Below are 10,457 nucleotides of genomic sequence, written 5' to 3' on the forward strand. Positions count from 1 at the left end.
AAAAAAAGCGCAAAAAACCGATTTTTGTGAACTTTGACCTTGAAATTTAATAGTTGCGTACACCCTACCATATGTAGGTTTTGAGACAACTTTTAGGGTTTCAATATACAAGTATTTACAGACTTACAGCTGGGTATCTGAATTCCGAGGTGAACTTACTATAATGACTGGACTATTAACACCTTTCCCTTGGAATGCAATCAGCCTTTACAGAGGAAGAGCTCAAGTTGTCTTGTTGGATACTGTAGGAGGTTAACCGCTTACCTATCTAGAATCTTTCGCGACATACTAAACGTATGTCCTGTATGCAAAGAGTCCCAGCATAATGCTAACCACCCGTTTGCATGGTCCATGCAGGGTTTTCTCCAAACAGGGTGCACGTACATCACTAGTTCGAAAGAATTACACTGGACCACCCAAGTTTCGATTTCTTTATTGATAATGCAGACGCCTTCAACGACAACATAATTCCTTTATTTTTACTGCAAAGAGTTTTACCCTTTGCTGCAGAATGTATTAAAAAAAGGAACGGGACAGTGAAATAGTTGTGAGAGATTCTTAGTCGGACCCACAATTTTATCCCAGTCACAATATGACGGTAAAATTTAACAATACGGATAGTTGGCGCAAAAAATATTATGTGGAACATTTCGATGTAATAAATCCACATACAAGTATACTCAGCAAATCAGTCAGCATCTTACATACGACTCTTTTCATCAACATTTGCAATTAGATTCAATCCTAAGGGACGTCTAAGCTCTTCCCTCTTCTTGACCTCCTAGTACCCCAAGTCATATTTCTCTATATTGAAATAAAAAATTCTAATTTTTGAATATAGAGATTCTTTTATCTCAAGAAGACCTCGATTATTAAATTTTTTTAAATCGTAATATCCTTGTGGAGAAACTGAATTTTTTGAAGTAACTTAGTTTTTTTTGTTGTTGTTGTAGCGAGCATTATATGTATTTACAAGTTCAATGAGTTAGACATTTTCTAATGAAAAAAAATACTGTAGTAATGTAACAGTCATAATTTCTTTTACGCAGCGATCTGATGGTATGGACGAAAAGAGGAGATCGTCGAACTCCTTTCCGCACGTAAAAAACAACTATGGACACCCCGTTATTGGACCGACCAAGCGCAGCTTCCTACGTTGTGGAACCTAAACTATTCTATTACAAAAAATGTATTTATTAATTTAAAATTATGCGACATGGTAGCACCAGCAAAACCAAATAATCGATAATATAATCGATTTTACTCATTCTCTTCTCTACGTACATAACAAATTTTGTCCTCACAATTTCTCTAGTAGCGTGAATTTTTTTATAAAACATTTCTTCTACATATGTGAATGTTAGAGGTGAAGGCGAGTAAAACAAAAATACTTTGAGATAAAACATAATTAGAAGTTTTTTTCAAAATGTCCGCTGGTTGTTCTCATTCACGCCAAAGACAATTTTTACGCTACGGCGGTAACATACAAGAATTGCGTGAGCAATTACATCAGGAAATCGAAAACAAAGCAAAACGTTGTTCCAACTCAACCTACGAATGTTCAATACCACGTGTCGATGGCTATGAATATTGTATTCGGCATATTTTACAGGATCCCTGTGGAAACTTCCGCCAATGCACTTTTAATTATGGAAACGGCCGCAAATGTGCCAATGCACTACAAAAGCATGACATAAAAAAAGATCCTGCATTGACGACGCTCTGTTTTGAACATAATCGCCAAGCGCAGCTACAGAAGACACATGCAACAGTTGGAAAATTGAAGCGCACCGATACCAATGAAGTATTGTTGAATAATTTAGCACACCACATCAATGTTGAAGATGTACAGCAGGAAGAAGCAATTGCAGAGCAAGATGAAGAAATTGATGTGGTGTCACCGCATGTGGCGCCATTTGGTATGTAGAAATTAAATACGCAAAATTGTATTGTCCTAATAATATTCAATTAAATTTCACAGTCGCATACGATCAGGTTAATAGCCTTAATGCTGCCTTATCGAACATGCAAAAGAGACGGCGCATCCTGGATTATGCATCTGATAGCAACAGCGAAGATAATGAACCACCCAGTATAAACAACACAGCGCGTGGTTATGATTTCAACGAGTCGGACGATGATAGTGCAGACTCTGCACCTGAGGATTTATTGAAGTATTTGGCAAAATGACTTATTAACTAAAAAACATTGCTAACATTACTTTTAAACACTACAGGCATGCTGGCATTTACACACGTGAAGAAGCTGTGCGTATTGCTGAAGCAAAACTCACAAAACTGCAAGGCTTGTACATTGATCAAATCAATAGTTTGCATCACACACTTAAAGAACGTCGGCGTCGCTATTTACAAACCTTGCGTAAGGAACGTGAAATGTTATGTAAGTTTGTGTTTGCAACATTCTTAAATTAAAATATTTTTTATTAATTTGAAATGATTACTACCATTCTTAGGCAGCATACATGATCAATTGAAGGACTCGCCGCGCGAACGTAAACTCTACGATCAACTTAAGGCGCTTAACACATATCATCGGCGTTATGGCGTTGAAGCAGTGCTCTATAAGAAATTCAAAGAAAAGCGTTCGCGCGCCACTGAAGGCTATGCACATAAAGGTCCAGGTTTTACTAAATGTGCCTTCTCTGAGGGTGGCGTTAAGTGCGGTGAACGTGCGATGCCATGCTGTAAATACTGCCGCAAACATATTATGGAAGACAAAAAACAAATACTTTTCCGTGCCTGTGAGGTGGAGAAGAGCGGTGTTGTGTGCCAGGAACCAATACCGTGCATCTTTGACGATGCATCGACTTGTATCTTGCATTTGGCTATACCCGCCCGCCGTCAATATATACAAAAGGTGTGTTCGTCGTAAAAAACAAAGTCTTTTTTTACCTAGTACTAAATACTCTTAATTTGCATATTGCTATGCAAAAAGTTAAATATAATGTGGTATATACCGTAAATACATTTGATGTGTGTTGAACAGGGTTGCGAATATTGCATAAACAGTAATTAAATTACATCTTTTTTATAATCCTAAAAATCTTATTTTTTAACTACAAATACCGGATTTAAAAAAATGTAATCCCAAATAGAAAAATTTTGGTTTAACAACGGCGCAACCCTGGTGTTAAACAAATTAAATAGTACTGCAAAATGCAAAATGTATTTACTAGTTTACCCTCTCAAGCTGCTTATATTTAAACAATACGTACTGATTGTATTTTTATTTGAAAGAAAAAATTATGAATATCGTTATTAAGTTTTCTAACCATTGTTTAGTTTTTTAATTTATTTTACGATTGTTGCACTGCTTTTTGATTTCATTTTGTGAAATCTTAATATTTTGTAATTGTAAATACACATTCGTTCTCCTCCATCTTACAGGATTACCCTAAATATGCTCCCGTATCGTGAAGGAGCGAAATACAGGGAAAGGGTAATTTAAGACTGTGACGTTGTGAAAGCAAAATAAACAAATGCTTAATTATAATATAAATATAATTAAATGAAATGTCCAATTAAAATGTTAATTAACATTGCTTTTACTATGGCCAATATGTTTGTGTAATGTGCGAAAAGCGTTCAAATTTAGGTACTAATTGTAATCACCAAAAGAAAACAAAAAAAAAAAGTATCAAAAGATTGCACAACCACTTAATGGAACTTAATCGTTAAGTAAATAGTGAATTTCACTATATCCATAATAATAGTTTATACCGATTACACAATATTTTTCTTTACAGAAATATGAATCGGAAACTGAAGAAGACGATGCAAAGGAAGAAACCAATTTGAAATCGCCCAGTCAAACGAATGTCAAAACGGAAAGTGCAGTTGCAACATCGCCTATACGAAAAACGGCAATTTCGCAGCGCAGTGAGCCGAAGGCCACAACCTCAAAAGCCAGTAAATAGTTTAATTGTGTGCGCCCAACTAGTTTAAGTTTCAAAATTCAATATTATGTTAAATGTTTTAAAGATATTTTTTAATATCTTACCCTGTTTTAGAAAAATTCCTTATATAAGCGTTGCAATATTTACATGACTAATAAAGTACTAGTCGATTTTAAATACCAACAATTATTTACTCAATATCGTGGAACAAAAAATTAAAAACAAAAAAATATTTGTAAGAAAATTAGCAACAAATGCCTCCCAGACAGTAGTATACTGATTATTTGAATGCTAAAAAATTTACTATATAAAAACTTTTAAATATAATTGCACAATATACATTGATCCGGCAGCCCACGGTTGCTAAAGGGAAGTGTATTTGTGGGTTAAGTTATATTAAGCGGATAATTGTCAATTTATTATTTTAAACTAAAATTTAAGCAATTAAATATTCTGAAGGAAAGAGAAATTTGTAAAACGTGCAAACCCTTAGAGGAACTAGAAAGAGCCATGGCAGTTAACCGATAGAAAGAGAAAGATTTAATTTTGTTGTTGTAGCGGCAGAATTCTGCCGAGTTGACAGTCCTTGGCCGGAATAAACCCGGGTCCGTTCCGGTTACGTAGACCCGACTGTCGTGGGAACGGAGCAGGATTTAATGTTTTCTGCCGCTACAATATCAACAATAATAGATGATCATGTGAGAAGCATTAACCAAAAATATTAGCGGAATATTTTAAGCTACTAGAATACTTTTAGTCCTTTAAAAATTTGGAGGGAATTCATTAGATTATTGTCAACAAATTGCCTGAAAATGAGTCGCTTTATTGGTATGAAGTAAAGAAAATAAAATTGCGCTCTAGTAGCACCACTAGGATCCAAGAGTAGTACAAAATAGCTATAATCGTATTACGTAGAGTTGTTAGTTTTGAAACGCATTGCAAAGTTTTTTTTGAGGAGTAAAATAAATATCGGCTCAAGTTTGGCGAATTCTTCTGTGACAACAATGTGGATAACATATGCAATTAGATTTTGCTTCTAATCGGTTAAAGAACTCGCTACCTCACAAATCACACAATAAAGTTATGGTTGAAATACAAATCTCAATTTGTTGTGACCATCAATCTATCATTAAAATGACAAGCAATACTTAGTATGCTAAAAATTACTCTTTAATATTAACAAAAAAACTAAAATAATAAACTTCTATTATTTCTGTATAAATTTTATAATAGCGTCTTTAAACTCTCTGTTAACTTCACTAAATTTTTTCAGTGACTCCGCCTTTTGCCGTTCAACTTCAATTAACTGTCTTTCATTTTCTTCGCTATGCCTTAAATACTGTATTATCTCCGTTGATAGTTCCTCGAATTTGTCAAGCACTTTCAATTGGAATTGACTTACGCCTTTCTTCTTTTTGCGCACGGTTACTGGCGTAGAAGTGCTTGCATGCGGCGATGCCGGCTGCGAAGGGACCGGTGATGCAGGTGTGGAGGGCGGTACAAACGGCGAGAGGCGTGATGCACCAGATGATTCCGCTATTGAGTAGTACATTTATATTTTAGTATTATAATGAAAATGTGATTTTTAAAAACATTGCTTACCTTGGATGGTTTCCAGTGTTGAATCGCTAAACGAGTTTACTTTGAAACGCCCGATTATTTGATGTACTCTGCCATAATGCGGCCAAGAAGATATCGTTTCACCAGATTCTAACAAATTCGCTTTCTCGATGCTGGATATATACAATATTGAAGATTAAGTTAAGTTCTTTTCTTATTAACATAAGTAATAAATAGCATATATGCACCTACCGATAACGCTGTGAAAAATTGGCCAATTTCACTTGCACCTCCCGCGCATTATATATGTAGCCCAATTTGGCTAACTCTTCTGATATTTTCTCATAAATATGCATATTTTTACGTACTCCACGGAGCTCAACTACGCGCTCTGCCCACAATTCTAGTATGGCCAACTCGGCACCCTCAGTCCAAGCTAGTCGCTTCCTTTTCGGTTTTGGCGCTTTTGGAAAGAGTAAATTTGTTCAAAATAGTAATTTTGTCATATTATTATAAATATTTATAACATTATACTATTAATTTACTCACAAGACATTTTTTCACTCTTCATATTGCTGCTTAATTAAACTAGCAATTAGCGATTGCCTTTTAATTACCCAAGCAAAGGCAAACCTTACAGAGTTGCATTCAAGATTTTATTCGATTTACATTCAATTGAATACTAATTGTGCAATGAAGTTATGCATTCTTATGCGGCAAATTGTGGAAAATTAATTTTTTTAAGCATTTTGTTAATCATATTAATTGAGTAGATTAAAGTTGTACGAATTGAAAGAAAAGTTTAATGTTTATTTGTAAAAACCGTATTTTTGTAAAACACACGGTGACATTCAAATATGCTCAGCGCAGATGCACGCACACGCTTGTCATGGAATTGCGCTTTAGAAATACTGCCATATTTTTGCGGTCAATTTTAGATATTCTTATTTCGTTGGTGTGTTTAAGCCAAAATTAAGAACTAATTTTTTATAGTTATACCATATGGCGTAGTAATAAAACACTTAATTTATTTTTATTTCTCTCCGTGAATAGATCTCGTGTTAACGCAAGAGTTATATTATGCGACCTTTGATAACAATATTAAAGGTTAAGAAGTGGTGTTTGTTAATGAAATGTTTTTTAATATTTTTATTTTTAAATCCATGATTGTTCAATCGGGTGTGTGCGAATAAAAATTTAAAAATTATTTTAAATAAAAATTTAAATAACAAATAACGGAATAACAAAATAAAAAAAAAATATGTCGAATGTTAAATCAATTATCTGTTTTAATGAATTATTTGCAACTCTGCCAATATTTATGTGAAAGTCAAAAATTTTAGAAATTGTTTTGAGAATTTTTTAAATACATAAATAAAAATAATTTGCATTTACAGGACTTATGAAACTTTTATAATCAGCCATTCATTTTGAAAAAAAATCTATTCCCTGTATACAGTAGCCGATCTGCAGGCTCTGGAGGCCTTCGAAAAGAGATGTCTGACAGCGAGGAAGATTTTTCTGTTTAATTATCTCAATATTTTGATTTATACTACATTCGATAACAAACAAAACAAAAATCGATTTTTTGAAATTCACAAGGACCTTAAACAAGACATTTTACAATATTTTTAAATAAATATCCGGTCAATTTAGTCGTGTTTTAGCTTCCGCAGGGAACGTCTCTGATTCGGTGAAAAATAAATTAATGGGAAAGTGTATTATTACAACAATCTTATCAATTTAATAAATTAGTGTATCCAATTATTTAATTTTCTTGAGGTAATAACAACTATTAAGTTACTAAGTCTGTAATAACAAATAAAAACGTTAACGTCGGTTGCACCGAAGCTATAATATTCTTCTGGGTCTCCGACGTTTTCTTCTGGGTGTTACAAACTTCGTGGCAAACTTAATATACCCTGTTCAGGGTATAAAAAGAAGCTTCTTCGTTGGCTATGCAATAAAAAGTGTAATTTTAAATGACGTCAACAGACGAGACTTTGAAAGTTAATGTTTGAGTCAGTGTCCTTAAAATTGATGAGTGTAAACACAAGAAACTTTTTAAACAGTTTAGAAGCTAATGTATGAAGAAAGTTATTGGTAGCGTTTTGAAAGCACACTAAAATATTTGTGAAAACACTGTGTGCTGCCTTAAAAAATATTAAAGTAAACTGTTGCAGTAGGCTTTAATCAGTGTTCCAATGTGAACATAAAACAGTTATAATTGCGAAGTGAATGAATAAACGTAAAAAGTGAAATAGAGTGCAAAATAAGTGAAACGGTTTGAAAGCTAGTGTATAAATTATGAAAAGTGTTGATGCCTGTTTGTTATTTTTTGTAATTGTACTAAAATATTAAAAATATGTTATATGGCTTTACATACAGATACAAAATATTCAGCGACAATCACGTAAGCAAAACAGCTACATATCGCTTTTTGAATAACTAATACTAATCATATTTGATATACAATATTATTGAATGTAGGCAGGTAGGTAAATAAAGTGGCTGTCTAACGACGCACCTAGGCCTATAGGTGGCCCATTGTGATGCTACCGGGACTAATGTTCCCTCACTCCATTGTCTCTGAACCAACCTGTGCTTTTTATGAAGTTCATCAGTATAACTAGTTTTATGTGAGAAACTTCCTGACATCGTCCTGAAATCCTCGACCGATTGCTGTGATTATTTTCCTGCATAGAGCCTTGCATTCGCATAGAAGATATTTTACAGTCTCCTGTTCTTTTAACTCCTGACAACTTCTACAATTGTCATTGCATGATCCACCTAGTCTGCTGGTATGTCTGCCAATTAGACAGTGACCTGACGGCACTACTACTAGAGTTCTTTTGTCATTCCTTTTGAATTTTAATAGGCATGTGCGGCCCATGTTCCATTCATGCCACGTTTGCATGCTTGTTGAGCCCATTGCAGGTTTATCATGAAATAGGATGTTAGATCCACTAATCCATCAAGGCATTCTCTCACTTTCTTTGACGAAGCCCTAGGAGATTTCAGTGATTTCAAGCCGCTTGGCTATCCATATATATAAATATACTCCTGGTTGTGAGCACACTTCTTGTGAGAACAACAAGGCTTTCTTTGATTATTGTGATCTCCGCTTAGAAGACACTGCAGTGGTCTGGTACGCGGAAGGTGATTTTGGTAACTAATTTCTGAAAAGACTCCCACTCGATTATCTATTTTGGACCCATCCGTATAGATGCTTATTCCTGCGTCTCTGTCCACCTTCTCCCTATCCCACTCTTCTCTAGAATATGGGGGATCGGATTTAGTTTGAATTCTATAGGATTTCGAAAATATATGGTAGTGGGTAGAAACGGGAACGTAATAAGTATCATAGAGTGCCCCTTATTACAGTCGACTAATTGGGAGAATTCAGATCAGAGTTAAGATTCAGAGAAGTGGGAATAACACATCCGTCTCGAGGTGTACCCTTTTGGACAGATCTGCACATCGTTGAAGCTCTCAGCGTTGAAATTAATGACCTGCTCGTGAGCATATCCTCAATTAGTTTTCTAAGAGGTTCAGAGATGCCCAGGCTGGATGTTATTGAAAGCACCTTCCATGTTTAAGAATGCAACTAGGGTGTATTCTTTAATCCCCAGAGATTTTTCAATCTCTGCTACCACTGAGCTTAGTGCCGTTTCTGAGAATTTTCCGTTAGAATACGCATGCTGCGAAACAGCCTGTGTTTCTGGGCTTAGTTTGTTTCTTATGTTTTTTTCTAAGATGGATCTTGTTCTGTTAACAGTAAATTATAATTTTTCACTAATCACAGTTAATATAATAGCAGAGAAAAATGTTAAGCCTTTAAGGCTCTATTTTGGATCCACGTCAGCGGACCGATTCCACATTTTCATCCAGCCAAAGACGGTTTAACATTTGACAAATTTGAGTTCATTGTAGGAAGCTAAGTAAACAAAGGGTAGCTCCCTTAAAAAGACCGTAGTTTGACAATTTACTCTGGGAGTAAGGATAAAAGAACAACTTTTCTCTGCTTTATCAAGCATGTATTTTAGTGTATAAAAGAAATTAGAAAGAACTAAGCTCGGATGCAACCAAACATTTTATACCGAACATTTATTCGCACTTGCAAAGAACAAAACCGGGGAAATACCTTCAGAAGTTGGTAAGACTTTATATTAAACTAGGGGAACTACTGCCCCGATTTAAAGCATTTTAGGCAAGAGGATATACTGTTATTTAAACGAGGAATATTCTGAATTTCATTAAGATAGGTTATTATCTGATTTTACCCATTTCACAGTGTATGAAGAAATACTAAAAAGCATTCTCAGCATGTGTGGTTGAGTTAACTACAGCGGTTTGGAAGATACTTAAAGATAGATAAAGAGTTTGGCCAACAAGTATTCCTCATTATCTTGATCCCCTGTACCAAATTACAGCTTTGTATCTTAATTTCGAGTTTAGATATGACACTTTATAGCTTTTCGTTTATACATAATACAACAAAAAATATTAAAATATATATAGGTGTAAATATCAGATTCTTTCAAAAATTGTAGTTTTTCAAAGTTTTCAAAGAAATATATTCGAATTAATATTGAGCCATATTTTATAAATTTATATAAAACATTAAATTTCTTACTGGGTAGGAGTTTTAACCACAAGTATTTATATGTATATAACGAAGTAAATGAGCGCACAAGTGAATAAATGAGTGAAACTTCAAAACAAGAAATACATGGCATAATTACTACTGGCATTTGTTGTTGTTTATTTTATTTTCAATGTATAAGGGCGTTTTACAGCTATGCTGCAACTCTTTGTTTTATTTGTGTTCTCAAATTTATTGTTTTTATTTTGATTTCGACTTTCGCATTATTTCAGCTATTGCTATTGTTTATTTTATGACACAAACAGCAAAAGTGATGTGTGTGTGCGTTCCTTTTAATTTTAATGCCAGAATACTCACAAACATACATACACACTT

At 34.2% G+C, this 10,457-nt stretch overlaps 2 protein-coding genes across 4 annotated transcripts; one reads left to right on the top strand and one right to left on the bottom strand.

Annotated features, from left to right (window-relative positions):
* Positions 1-1,269: 1,269 nt before the first annotated feature.
* LOC106616497 (KAT8 regulatory NSL complex subunit 2) lies at positions 1,270-4,093 on the top strand. 3 transcript variants are annotated; one of them, XR_001330685.3, is made up of 6 exons: positions 1,270-1,919; positions 1,982-2,174; positions 2,237-2,400; positions 2,474-2,877; positions 3,408-3,693; positions 3,767-3,906. XR_001330685.3 is itself a non-coding variant. In XM_014233174.3 (5 exons), the coding sequence occupies exons 1-5, from the start codon at positions 1,427-1,429 to the stop codon at positions 3,935-3,937; spliced, it is 1,425 nt and encodes a 474-aa protein (XP_014088649.2). In that variant the 5' UTR covers positions 1,270-1,426; the 3' UTR covers positions 3,938-4,093. The 3 variants fall into 3 exon arrangements, 1 of the variants encoding a protein (XP_014088649.2); XR_004976310.2 differs by having other exon boundaries at positions 3,408-3,698; positions 3,767-3,870; XM_014233174.3 differs by lacking the exon at positions 3,408-3,693 and having other exon boundaries at positions 3,767-4,093.
* Positions 4,094-5,064: 971 nt separating this feature from the next.
* LOC106616852 (myb/SANT-like DNA-binding domain-containing protein 1) lies at positions 5,065-6,135 on the bottom strand. Its single transcript, XM_014233764.3, has 4 exons — positions 6,026-6,135; positions 5,729-5,939; positions 5,519-5,649; positions 5,065-5,452 (listed from the first exon to the last, which is right to left on the bottom strand). Exons 1-4 carry the CDS (start codon positions 6,045-6,047, stop codon positions 5,124-5,126), a joined length of 693 nt encoding a protein of 230 aa, XP_014089239.2. The 5' UTR covers positions 6,048-6,135; the 3' UTR covers positions 5,065-5,123.
* Between the last annotated feature and the right edge of the window lie 4,322 nt (positions 6,136-10,457).

Source organism: Bactrocera oleae, chromosome 3 (assembly GCF_042242935.1).
Source record: "Bactrocera oleae isolate idBacOlea1 chromosome 3, idBacOlea1, whole genome shotgun sequence".
NCBI lineage: Eukaryota > Metazoa > Arthropoda > Insecta > Diptera > Tephritidae > Bactrocera > Bactrocera oleae.